The following is a 14,043-nucleotide window of genomic DNA, read 5'->3' on the forward strand; positions in this document are numbered from 1 at the left end:
CACATTGTGCATCCTAGGGAATTTGGGTTCATTGTTAGGAATGGGCTTCACTTAGCTAAAAACGAAGTATTTTTGAGGATTTAAATATTTTGGATATTTACAGGAACATATAAGGCATACTCTATCTTGATTAATAGTTTCTTTTAAATATAAATTATGTGAACTCTTAAAATTTTAATTTTCATTTTCAATGTTAGTATTTCCTAAGTTAAAATAATTTGTTTTCAGTTATGAAATCATTTGGGGAGTGATTGAGGCCGTAGTGATTATGACTGTTAGAATTGGTTTATTTATTGAAATAATGCATGTCTTCAGATGGCTCTCCTAATTTGTTAGGCTTTAAGCTAAATCGATGCTATATAACTAAATCCACATAGATTTGTTGAAATGGCTCCAGAGGTTTTTTAGATTTATTACTGCTGTGTGCCCTTAAAAAAAAATCTATTCATTCTTTCACTTAACATTTATCAAAAGAGTGCTCTGTGTAAGACATGGTTAGGCATAGTACCAGTCTTGAAGGAAGTTACAACCTAATAAAAGACATAGGGCATGTTCTTTGGTTACTGTAATATGAAGTGGCATGTGTTAAATGTCAGGGGAGAACTACAAAGTCATAAAAAGGTGGGAGAGATTACATACAGGTAAAGGAATCAGGAATGACACCGTGGGGAGTGAGATAGTGTTGACCTAGGCCTTTAAGATACAATAGGGACAGTATGGAAAGAGTATATTTTTCCCACTTAAACTCTTTCCTTGGTCGTTCCCTCAAATTTTCCCTTTTGTCCATGTGCAGGCACTTTAGTGAGTTTCTGCGAAGTCACCATTTCTGTAAATACCAGATTGAAGTGCTGACCAGTGGAACTGTTTACCTGGCTGACATTCTCTTCTGTGAGTCAGCCCTCTTTTATTTCTCTGAGGTAAAGTCTGCATTTCCTTTCACACTCTGTTCGAGCATTCCAGCCTCTAACTATCAATGCTGGGGCCCTGTCTATAGGAAATAACCCAGAAGAGCCAAGTCATTTCCAAAAAGATTTATCGTTGTTTCAAGTTGTTTCTGATACCAAGAGTAATTTAATAACATATTAGAGAGAACATGAAAACTCAATGTGTTAAATAACTCTAATTTTGAAAAACCTGATTAAGCTACTGCATGCCAGAGAGTGCATGTTTTTAATTGTTTGGAGCTATTTTAAAACCACAGAATTTGAAACTTCCAGGGCATAAATTGCAGACCAGACTTCAGAAGAGAAAAAGAAAAGTAGTAAATTTTTTCTTATGCTCATCATGTTTACTTTAGCCAGTTGATAGGATTGCCCAGTGAAGAAGCATTTGCAACAGACAATGAGTATATTAATCTTTTTGAGGCATACAGTTTAGTATAATGCTCTTTGTTAGGCTTCAACAAGTGAAATTATTTTGTCAGAAAGCAGAAAGAGGATTCCTGGTCTCACAAAGCAGTAATTTAGACACTTGATTCCGCCTCTTTGCAAGAATACAGGTACTCAGTTGATCTGTTTTTCCACTGCCTTTCTTTGCTATAAGTTTAAACCAACAATTTGTTTAGGCTAATATGTCCTCATGGAATGGTGGAAATGATCAGATATAAAATATTTGGTTAGTTTACTCTTTATATGTTTGCTGGTAAGGAACCACAAATCCAATTTAGTATAATTTTTACTCTAGTTCACTAAAAGTTTGCATCCAGTTGTGTAGTGTTTGTTTCTTGTTAATTTTTTTTTTTCCTCTAAATACTTTAAAACTTTTTAATCTCAAATGACTCTAACTTGCTGACAGGTGTTAACTGAAGAAGTCGATCTTTTTGTTTTTTGCTTATGACCTGTATTTTAATATTTGAGCTTATAGATTAGAGATGGTGAGAGAAATCTGTTTATAGTCTTATTTTCCCTTGTGTATTATTTCTTCCTAGTACATGGAAAAAGAGGATGCAGTGAATATCTTACAATTCTGGTTGGCAGCAGATAACTTCCAGTCTCAGCTTGCTGCCAAAAAGGGCCAATACGATGGACAGGAGGCACAGAATGATGCCATGATTTTATATGACAAGTGAGTTATATTGATAGATGCATTCAGCAGATACTTACTGAGCATGTGATATGTTTTGTGGAAATAAAGATGCAAAAACTCAGTCTCTGTTGTCAAGGAGTTCACAGGAGGCAGCATAAAAGCTACTTTTTGTATGGTGTTTGTAAAGCTTTGGGGGTTCTTAGAACAAAAGTTTCTGCTGGGAAAGGGGAGGTGTGTGTGGGGCAAACAGGATGGCAGTGGTAGTGTTCAAGCAGTGTTTCCCAGAAGAGAGATTTTGTTTGGATCCTAAAGAATGAATTGAATTTTGCTACCCAGAGAAGGCAGGAAACAACATTCTAGGCAAAGGCATTGGCACAGAAGCCATGGAGACTTGGCGGAAGGTGGCACTTTCAAGAAACTTGAGTTGAGATAATCAAAGGGTTGGGGAATACATGTGAGGATGCTGGTACTAATTGGAATAGATTGTAAGGGACCTTGAATGCCTCTTTATGGGTATAGTATACTTTCTGTATAAATCTGCCTTGCCACGTTATTAAATGAATTAGTTTTTTTATTAGTTTTCACTGAAAATGAGAGGATAGAAAAATCATACAGTGAACAAAATTGAAAATATCTGATCAGGCAAGTGATGAGCTTGTGGCCAGCTCTGTAACGTATGGTATTCTTTTCATTTAACTTTTCTTACTCTGTAAAAAAAATAATTTGTGGTTGGGCATGGTGGCTCACACCTGTAATCCCAACACTTTGAGAGGCAGAAGCGGATGAATTGCTTGAGCCCAGGAATTTGAGACCAGCCTGGGCAACATGGCAAAACCCCGCCTTTACTAAAAATACAAAAATTAGCTGAGCGTGGTGGCGTGCGCCTTTTGTCCTAGCTACTTAGGAGCCTGAGGCAGGAGCATCACCTGAGCCTTGGGAGGTCAACGCTGCAGTGAGCTGTGATCCACTGTACTCCACCCTGTGCAGGGCAGCAGAGTGAGACCCTTTCTCAAAAAAAAAAAAAAAAAAAAAGTAATTTGTTATTTGTATCCTTAAGCAAATGGTAAAGGGGTAACTTGGGGATAGAGAAAAGTCCATAAATGTTAGGGTTTGAAGACAGCCAATAGCATCTAGGCCAATGGTTCTTGAACACTGGTCTGCAGGCTCTTGCTGGGCTGTCTGCATAGGAATCACCTGAGAGCTCGTTAAAAATAGGTTTTCAGGCTGGGTGTGGTGACTCCTGCCTGTAATACCAGCACTTTGGGAGGCTGAAGCGGGCAGATTACCTGAGGACAGGCATTCAAGACCAGCCTGGCCAACATGGTAAAAGCCCATCTCTACTAAAAACACAAGAATTAGCCAGGCATGGTGGCACACACCTGTAATCCCAGGTACTCGGGAGGCTGAGGCAGGAGAATTGCTTGAGCCCGGGAGGCGGAGGTTGCAGTGAGCCGAGATCATGCCACTGCACTCCAGCCTAGCGGACAGAGCGAGACTCTGTCTCAGAGAAAAAAAAAAAAAAAAAAAAAATTAAGTTTTCAATCTGGGCATGGTGGCTCACACCTGTAATCGCAGCATTTTGGAAGGCCAAGGCAGGCAGATCACTTGAGGTCAGGAGTTCAAGACCCACCTGGCCAACATAGTGAAACCTGTCTCTACTAAAAACTACCAAAATTAGCTGGGCATTTTGACGGGTGCCTGTAATCCCAGCTACTAGGGAGGCTGAGGCAGGAGAATTGCTTGAATCCAGGAGGCAGAGGTTGCAATGAGCTGACATCGTGCCACTGCACTGGAGCCTGGGTGACAGAGGGAGACTCCATCTCAAAAAAAAAAAAAAGTTTCCAGTCCCCCACCCACCCAGTCTCAGAAATTCTGATTCCACAGGTTTGAGGTGTGACCAGGAATCTTTATTTTTAGAAAACATACCAGATAATTCTGATAAATAGCCAGATTAGGGATGTAGTCTGATTTTCCTATTTTGCAAGTAAGGAAAATAAGGCCCAGAGAGGTAATGATTTTCTCAGAGTCACAGAACAAGTTAGTGGCAGCACTTGGACTGGAATGCAGTTCTTAATGTTCTGTCCAGTGTTTATTTTGATAAATATGTTTGGCCGGGCGCGGTGGCTCAAGCCTGTAATCCCAGCACTTTGGGAGGCCGAGACGGGTGGATCACGAGGTCAGGAGATTGAGACCATCCTGGCTAACACAGTGAAACCCCGTCTCTACTAAAAAATACAAAAAAACTAGCCGGGCGAGGTGGCGGGCGCCTGTAGTCCCAGCTACTCGGGAGGCTGAGGCAGGAGAATGGCCTGAACCCGGGAGGCGGAGCTTGCAGTGAGCTGAGATCCGGCCACTGCACTCCAGCAAGGGGGACAGAGTGAGACTCCGTCTCAAAAAAAAAAAAAAAAAAAAAAAAGATAAATATGTTTGTAGACGATACTAGATAAGAAACATTGCTATATAGATATTGAGATAAGAAGGGTTTACATTTAGAAATTTGGTGTAAAATGCCTGAACATTCAAGTCGTGGAGGAGTATTGACCAACTTATTCAATACAACATAGGAGATTCACATTTTGTTACAAAAATGCTGATTTAAAAGGAGAGTTTTCTTTTTTTTTCTTTTTTATTTTTTGAGATGGAGTCTTGCTGTGTCACCCAGGCTGGAGTGCAGTGACACGATCTCAACTCACTGCAACCTCCGCCTCCTGGGTTCAAGCGATTCTCCTGCCTCAGCCTCCCAAAGTGCTGGGATTACAGGTGCGGGCCACCATGCCCAGCTAGTTTTTGTATTTTTAGTAGAGACAGGTTTCACCATGTTGGCCAGGCCGGTATTGAACACCTGACCTCAAATGATCCACCCACCTTGGCCTCCCAAAGTGCTGGGATTACAGGTGTAAGCCACTGTGCCCGGCATACTTGTTTTTGTATCATATATATGCATCATCATAGTCATGCCTTATCAGCCTTTGTATTTCTGTCAGGAGATAGGAGATAGAAGCCATTAGAGTGCTTGGAAGATAACTTTTTTTTTTTCCTCGCATTTAATGCTTTTTTTGGTATTCATTTCATAATCAGCTTACCAAAACATTAGCTGCATTATACCCTATCAAGGTAGAAATCTTTGTGTTCCCAATATTAGTTACTCCCTTTCCTTTCCACACTGAGTCATCAGTAAGTCCTGTTCTATCCAAATAGATCATATCCATCCAGCTCACCCTCAGTGCCATTTTGTTTTGAATTTGTACATGTTTACTGCTGATGCCGTATAGTTATGATGATGTGTTCTTATTTTATTCTGTGCATACAAGTTCTCAGCTTGCTTTTTAGGGGAAATGACCATGTCTTCCTTTCCTATAAATTCATTTCTGTCTATCAAGTCCTGAACAGAGAATAGGTACCCATAAATATGTGACTGTTAGTTTCTTTGCCTCAGTTGTAGTCTGCTCCTTACAGCTTTTAAACAACAGTAGAGTTCACCGTCAAGAACTAAGGATGGTTGGCAGACAGATAGAAAGGTAGCAAGTTGACCCAACTATCTGTGGGGAAGTGGGAATAAAGAAAGGTTGCATCAGTACTGTCATCACATAGCTCTATGGTTCTAGGCCTGCAGACTGAATCAAGTAGCCTTGTAGAAGATTCTCTGGAGGAGGAGCCAAAAGTTGCTTATACTTGCTATGGAATTTGATTTTACTTTGGATATCTTTTTTACCATAGATACTTCTCCCTCCAAGCCACACATCCTCTTGGATTTGATGATGTCGTACGATTAGAAATTGAATCCAATATCTGCAGGGAAGGTGGGCCACTCCCCAACTGTTTCACAACTCCATTACGTCAGGCCTGGACAACCATGGAGAAGGTAACCAAGAACTTCAAATGTATTAAACTACAAGAAGTTTTATTGGTAGAACTCATAAAATATAAGGTGGGAAAACCAAGCAGAATAGCACAGTGGAAATTGAAGCAGTCCAGCACAGTGATTAAGAGCAGAGGCCTTGAGTCTGGCCTGGTATGTACAGTCACATGCCACATAACATTTTAGTCAACAGTGGGCTGCATGCACAATGGTCCTGTATGATTATAATGGATCAGAGCTGGCAGTGTAATAATAACAAAGGTTAGAAAAAACAAATTTTAATGAATAAAAAAGAAAAAAGAAAAACTAAAAAGATAAAGAATAAACAAGAACAAAACCAAAAAAATTAATGGAACTGAAAAATCTCTGTTGCCTCATATTTACTGTACTATAATTTTAATCATTATTTTAGAGTGCTCCTTCTTATTTAAAAAAAAAAAAGTTAACGTAAAACAGCTTCAGACAGGTCCTTCACAAGGTTTCCAGAAGGAGGCATTGTTATCAAAGGAGATGATGGCCCCATGCGTGTTACTGCCCCTGAAGACCTTCCAGTAGGACAAGATGTGGAGGTGAAGGAAAGTGATAATGATGATCCTGACCCTGTGTAGGCTTAGGCTAATGTGGGTGTTTGTCTTAGTTTTTAACAAACAAATTTAAAAAGAAAAAAAAATTAAAAATAGAAAAAAGCTTATAAAATAAGGATATAATGAAAATATTTTTGTACAGCTGTATATGTTTATGTTTTAAGCTGTTATGACAACAGAGTTAAAAAGTTAAAAAAAGATGAAACTTACAGAGTTAAAAAGTTACAGTAAGCTAATTTATTATTAAAGAAAAAAATTTTAAGTAAATTTAGTGTAGCCTAAGTGTATAGTGTAAGTCTACAGTAGTGTATAGTAATGTGCTAGGCCTTCACATTCACTCACCACTCACTCACTGACTCCCCCAGAGCAACTTCCAGTCCTGCAAGCTCCATTCATGGTAAGTGCCTTATACAGATGTACCTTTTTTTATCTTTTAAACTGTATTTTTACTGTGCCTTTTCTGTGTTTGTGTTTAAATACACAAATCCTTACCACTGTAATAGTAGCCTGCAGTATTTGTTATAGTAACATGTGATAAAGGTTTGTAGCCCAAAAGCAATAGGTTGTACCATATAGCCAAGGGGTATAGTAGGCCATACCATCTAGGTTTGTATAAGTACACTCTGTGATGTTAGCACAATGGCAAATAGAAATTCGATTGATTGATTGATTGAGACAGAATCTCACTCTGTTGTCCAGGCTGGAGTGCAGTGGCACAATCTTGGCACACTGCAACTTCTGCCTCCCAGGTTCGAGCAATTCTCCTGTCTCATCCTCCCACGTAGCTGGGATTACAGGCAGGCACCACCACGCCTGGCTAATTTTCGTATTTTAGTAGAGACGGGGTTTCACCATGTTGGCCAGGCTGTTCTCGAACTCCTGACCTTAAGTGATCTGCCTGCTTTGGCCTCCGAAAGTGCTGGGATTACAGGCATGAGCCACCATGTCTGGGCAGTAACTGAAATTCTCTAATGCCATTTTCCTTATCTGTAAAATGACGATAATATGCATATTTACCTCAAAGTTACTTTGAGGATTAAAATAAGGTAATGTATATAAAAATACATATTAACATAGTACCTGATAACATGGTAAGCATCAAAAAATGTTAACTACTGTTATTACTATTATTATTACATATTTTTAAATAATTAGAAAGCATTATCAAAAATTAGCTGGGCGTAGTGGCACACACCTGTAGTTCCAGCTACTCAGGAGGCTGAAGCTGAAGGATTGCTTGAGCCTGGGAGTTCAAGGCTGCAGTGAGCCGTGTTCATGCCCCTGCACTCCAGCCTTGGTGACAGAGCAAGACCCTGTCTCCAAAAATTGAAGAAAGCATTATGGGGCAGAGTTAGCTTAGTAATGATCCAAATATTTCACCAGTATCTGTCACAGGATTGGAATACTAGTTTTCGGTATTATGATCACTAGGTATTACTAATAGCTTATTAATAATAAAGTATTGACCGGGCGCAGTGACTCATGCCTGTAATCCCAGCACTTTGGGAGGCTGAGGCGGGTGGATCACCTGAGGTCAGGAGTTTGAGACCAGCCTGACCAACATGGAGAAACCCCATTTCTACTAAAAACACAAAATTAGTTGGGCGTGGTGGTGCATGCCTGTAATCCCAGCTACTTAGGAGGCTGAGGTGGGAGAATTGCTTGAATCCAGGAGGCAGAGGTTGCAGTGAGCTGAGATTGCGACATTGCACTCCAGCCTGGGCAACAAGAGCAAAACTCTATCTCAAAAAAATAATGATAATAAATAAATAAAAGTAAAGTTTTGATGTTTGTGAATGGTTTATTCTTCTAATGAACTAGAGGAGATTTTTCCAGGAATTGTAGAGCCCATGAGGTTAATGTTGTTTATATGTGTCATGTGTATCCAGGTGAAAAAAATTAAGTGCTATTATATAATACTATACACAAAAACTGAATTTTAGGAATACTGAAGAATTACATATAGAAGTCAAATCATTAAATAGCTAGTAGTAAACAGAATAGAGTGTCAGCTGTTACCCAATGATAATAATATTTTCACAATTAAAATTAAACCTTTTCTGATTTTAAAGGAAAAGTTCAGATCTGTGTGATATAAAGAATGTAAGTTTTCAGGGTAATAAAATTAAAATGCAGAGAGAAAATGCAAAAGTAGTTCTTACTAGATATGTGTATGTAAGGAACTTAGACTAATTTTAAGAACACTATCAAGACCCTGGTAGTTAAGTAGGAAAAAAGACATGAATGATTCATTCACCAAAAAGTGTCATGGTGGTAAACAAAAGAAATGTGTTTCTGCCATCCTGGAGCTTAGTCTACAAAAAAGGCACATATTGGCTGGGCATGGTGGCTCGCACCTCTAATCCCAGCACTTTGGGAGATTGAGATGGGTGGATCACCTGAGGTCAGGAGTTCAAGAGCAACTTGGCCAACATGGCGAAACCCCATCTCTACTAAAAATACAAAAATTAACTGGATGTGGTCTTGGGCACCTGTAATCCCAGCTACTCGGGAGGCTGAGGCAGGAGAATCACTTGATCCTGGGAGGCAGAGGTTCCAGTGAGTCGAGATCACACCACTGCATTCCAGCCTTGGCGACAAGAGCGAAACTCCATCTCAAAAAACCAAAAACAAACAAAAAAGGTGCATATTAAATATGAACATAAATATTTACAAATTATACTGAATAAGTTCTCATGTTTGTTATTTGCATGTCCAGTTACAAACTTTTCCTTTATAGAATTAGAAATACAAGTAATAAACATGAGAACTCATTCAGTATAATTAATAATTATTAAATATAAAGAAAAACATCTATGTAAAATTAGGTATTTAATAATTATTTGGAAAAAAAAAAAAAACATACAACCCAGTGTTAGAAAAGCTATGTGGAAACAGATATTTTGATATATTGCTAGTGATTCAAATTGATAATGTTCCTTTGAAGGGTAAGCTGACCATATATATCAAAGTTAAAATTTAACTCAGCAATCACACGCCTGGTGAGTTATCTTAAGGAAATCAGTTTGAAAGTAAAATCAATATATGCACAAAGACTTTAATATTTATCATAAACCAGAAAACTGGAGTTTATGTAAATATCAGGTTTATGTAATACTTTCATGACAAATGTTTTGGGGGAGAAAACCCAACAAAATTACATGCATTGTAATTTTTTTTTTTTTTTTTTTTTTTTTTTTTTTTTGAGACATAGTCTCGCACTGGCATCCAGGCTGGGGTGCAAGTGGCACAATCTCGGCTCACTGCAACCTCTGCCACCCGGGTTTAAGCAATTTTCCTGTCTCAGCCTCCCGAGTACCTGTGATTATAGGTGCTCACCACCATGCCTGGCTAATTTTTATAGTTTTTAGTAGAGATAGGGTTTCATCATGTTGGCCAAGCTGTTCTTAAATTCCTGGCCTCAAGTGATCTGTCTGCCATGGCCTCCCAGAGTGCTGAGATTACAGGTGTGAGCCACTGCACCCAGCCTCATGCATTACAATTTTAATTTGTAAACTGTACAAAGGAATAATACTTGTAGTAAAACAAGAAGGAAAAACATTTGTTATAGATAGTTAACGTTTATAACCAGTAAAATTATACTTAAAGTTTATTTATTTAAAATAGTTTTAGTTGGATTTGATTTCAACTTTGAAATAATGCTTTTCCTCTCTATCAGGTCTTTTTGCCTGGCTTTTTGTCCAGCAATCTTTATTATAAATATTTGAATGATCTCATCCATTCGGTTCGAGGAGATGAATTTCTGGGTGGGAACGTTTCGATGACTGCTCCTGGCTCTGTTGGCCCTCCTGATGAGTCTCACCCAGGGAGTTCTGACAGCTCTGCGTCTCAGGTATTGACTGATTGCATCTGCCATTAGGGAGAAAAGCATACACATCCTTTCCTTCACATCCCAGTAACAGATCCTGTTTGTAAATTTTAAGTTGCAGAAACAAAAGATAAATAAAAGCCGGGTGCGGTGGTTTGTGCCTGTAATCCCAGCACTATGGAAGGCTGCAGTGGGCAGATCTCATGAGGTCAGGAATTCAAGACCAGCCTGGCCGACATGGTGAAACCCATCTCTACTAAAAATACAAAAATTAGCCGGGCATGGTGGCAGGCACCTGTAATCCCAGCTACTTGGGAGGCTGAGGCAGGAGAATCCCTTGAACCCAGGAGTCAGAGGTTGCAATTAGGCGAAATCGCGCCACTGCACTCCAGTCTGGGTGAGAGAGTGAGACTGTCTCAAAAAAAAAAAAAATGAGAGAGAGAAATAAAATTAGCTTACTTACTATCTTCTAATTAAAGCATTTGTGGTGACTTACAATATACTGTATTGTAAAGTATCATGCTGTTTCATTTAGGCCATTATTCTGTTTGAATCTGTGGCTATTTCTCTTAATAAATCAAGTAATATGGAATATATTCATAGCCTCTGAAGAGCTCTGTATGTAAGTATTTAGGATACTTTTTATTTTTTTTATTTTTTATTTTTTTAGGATACTTTTAATAAAATAATTGAGTGAATTCTTAGGTCTCCTTTTTTTTCTTTTTTTTTTTTTTTTTTTTTTTTTTTTTTGAGACAGGGTCTCCTCACTGTAGCCTGGAAATTCTGGGCTCAAATAATCCACCCACCACAACCTCCTGAGTAGCTGGGACTAGAGGCATGCCCCACCACGCCTGACTAATTTGCAGATTTTTTTTGGCCAGGCGCGGTGGCTTACACCTGTAATCCCAGCACTTTGGGAGACTGAGGTGGGCAGATCAGGAGGTCAGGAGGTCAGGAGATCAAGACCATCCTGGCCAACGTGGTGAAACCCCGTCTCTACTAAAAATACAAAAATTAGCTGGGTATAGTGGTCGCACTCCTGTAATCTCAGCTACTTGGGAGGCTGAGGCAGGAGAATGGCTTGAACCAGGGGGTCGGAGTTTGCAGTGAGCCGAGATCATGCCACTGCACTCCAGCCTGGCAACAGAAGAGACTCCATCTCAAAAAAAAAAAAAAAATGTATACATGACCATATAAAAACCACTGAAATGTATGATGTGAATGTGAATTAGCACAATAAAGCTGTACAAAAAAAGAATACACGGTATGGTTTTATTTATAAAATGACAAGAACAGGTAACGCTAATCTACGCTAACATTTCAGGTATTTGCCAGCACGCCTGGCAGATTTTTCTATTTTTACTAGAGACGGGGTTTCAATGTGTTAGCCAGGCTGGTCACGAACTCCTGACCTCAGGTGATCTGCCTGCCTAGGCCTCCCAGAGTGCTGGGATTACAGGCGTGAGCCATTGGGCCTGGCCTAAATTTTCTTCTTTCTTTTTTTTTTGGGGGGGGGGGGCAGAGTCTTGCTCTTGTTGCCCAGGCTGGAGTGCAATGGCTCAATCACTGCAATCTCTGCCTCCTGGGTTCAAGTGATTCTCCTGCCTCAGCCTCCCCAGTAGCTGGGATTACAGGCGCCCACCACCACACCCAGCTAACTTTTGTATTTTTTTTAGAGACAGGGTTTCACCATGTTGGCCAGGCTGGTCTCGAACTCCTGACCTCAGGTGATCCAGCTGCATTGGCTTCCCAAAGTGCTGGGATTACAGGCATGAGCTACCATGCCCAGCCAATTTTCTCATTATATTGCTCAGGCTGGTGTCAAACTCCTGGGTTCAAGTGATCCTCCTGCCTTGGCCTCCCAAAGTGTGGGGATTACAGGCGTGAGCCACCTTGCTCAGGCCCTTTGCCCATTTTTAAATTAGATTGCCTTTTTATATTGAGTTTTAGGAGTCCTTTATATATTACAGATAAATGTTCCTTATCAAATTATATTATTTCCAGGTATTTTCTTCATTTTGTGAGTTGTCTTTCCTCTACCTTTTAAAAAAGGGTTTTTTTTTGTTTTGTTTTGTTTTTGTTGTTTGTTTTTTGAGATAAGGTCTCATTCTGTTGCCCAGGCTGGAATACAGTGGCACAATCACAGCTCACTGCCACCTCGACCTCCTGGGCCGAAGTGATCCTCTCACTTCAGCCTCCTGAATAGCTAAGGCCATAGATACGCACTCTCCCAGCCAGCTATTTTTTTCTGTTTGTAGAGACAGATCTTACTGGGTTGCCCAGGCTGGTCTCAAACTCTAGGCTCAAAGTGATTCTCCCACCTCTGCCTCCCAGAGTGCTGGGATTACAGATGTCAGCCACATGCAACCTGTCTTTTCACTATTAATAGTGTCTTCCTGCCTCAGCCTCCCGAGTAGCTGGGATTACAGGCACCCACCACCATGCCTGGCTAATTTTTTTGTATTTTTGGTAAAGACAGCGTTTCACCATGTTCACCCAGCTGGTCTTGAACTCCTGAATTCAGGTGATCCACCTGCCATGGCCTCCCAAAGTGCTGGGATTACAGGCGTGAGCCACTGCACCCAGCCGAAATATTGCCATCTTAGCAATATTGTCTTCTAATTTGTGAACATAGATGTATCTTCATGTATTTATGTGTTCTTTAATTTCAGCAGAATTTTGTAGTTTTCAGAGTAGAAGCCTTTCACCCCCTTGGGTCATTTATTCCTATGTTTAAATTCTTTTCGATTCCATTATAAATAGAATTGTTTTCTTAATTTCATTTTCAGATTGTTTGATGAGAGAGCATAGAAATACAAGTGATTTTGGCTAGGCACGGTGGCTCACTTTGGGAGGCTGAGATGGGTGGATCACGAGGTCAGGAGTTCCAGACCATCCTGGCTAACACAGTGAAACCCCGTCTCTACTAAAAATAAAAAAAATTAGCCAGGCGTGGTGGCAGGCACCTGTAGTCCCAGCTACTCAGGAGGCTGAGGCAGGAGAATGGTGTGAATCCCGGAGGTGGAGCTTGCAGTGGGTCAAGATCGTGCCACTGCACTCCAGCCTTGGTGACAGAGCGAGACTCCATCTCAAAAAAAAGAAAGAAATACAAGTGATTTTTACATGTTGATGCAAGTGCAACTTCAACTTTACTAAATCTGATTGTTAGCTCTAATAGTTTTCTTGTGGATTCTTTAGGATTTTCATTATATAAGATCATGTCATTTATGGATACAGATAGTTTATTTCTGGCTAGAACTTACAGAACAATGATGAGTAAAAGTGGCAAAAGCAAAAATCTTTGTCTTGTTTCCTATCCGACAGGGAATGCTTTCAGTTTCATCATTTAATATGATATTAGGTCTGGGTTTTCAATAAATGCCTTTTTTCAGGTTGAGGAATTTCCCTATCATTCCTAATTTTTTAATGCTTTTTTTTTTTTTTTTTTTTAAATCATGAAACAGTGTTGAATATTGTCATGTTCTTCCTGTATCAGTATAAATGATCATATGGGTTTTGGGTTGTATTCTATTGATGTGAAATATTAATTGATTTTCAGTGTTAAACCAACCATGCATGCCTGAGATCAATCTCACTTGGTCATGGTGTGTAATCTTTTCAATATGCTGCTGGATTCTATTTACTGGTATTTTGTTGAAGATTTTGTATCTGAACGCTTAAGATAACATTTATACTCCATCACAAATCAATTGACCATAAATGTGAGGGTGTATTTGTGGTTCTTA

At 39.6% G+C, this 14,043-nt stretch overlaps 1 protein-coding gene across 4 annotated transcripts in view; it reads left to right on the forward strand.

Moving 5' to 3' along the window:
- AKAP10 (A-kinase anchoring protein 10) overlaps positions 1-14,043 on the forward strand; it is an 89,999-nt gene that overhangs the window by 52,163 nt on the left and 23,793 nt on the right. For all 4 annotated transcript variants that reach the window (XR_007720285.1, XM_050763886.1, XM_050763885.1 and 1 more), the window contains exons 7-10: positions 794-917; positions 1,928-2,064; positions 5,743-5,887; positions 10,148-10,321. Coding sequence is in view for 3 of the 4 variants with exons in the window: in XM_050763886.1 (XP_050619843.1) it covers positions 794-917; positions 1,928-2,064; positions 5,743-5,887; positions 10,148-10,321 (580 nt within the window). In the remaining variant the exon portion in view is untranslated. The remainder of the gene's footprint in view (positions 1-793; positions 918-1,927; positions 2,065-5,742; positions 5,888-10,147; positions 10,322-14,043) is intronic.

Source organism: Macaca thibetana, chromosome 16, assembly GCF_024542745.1.
Source record: "Macaca thibetana thibetana isolate TM-01 chromosome 16, ASM2454274v1, whole genome shotgun sequence".
Classification (NCBI taxonomy): domain Eukaryota; kingdom Metazoa; phylum Chordata; class Mammalia; order Primates; family Cercopithecidae; genus Macaca; species Macaca thibetana.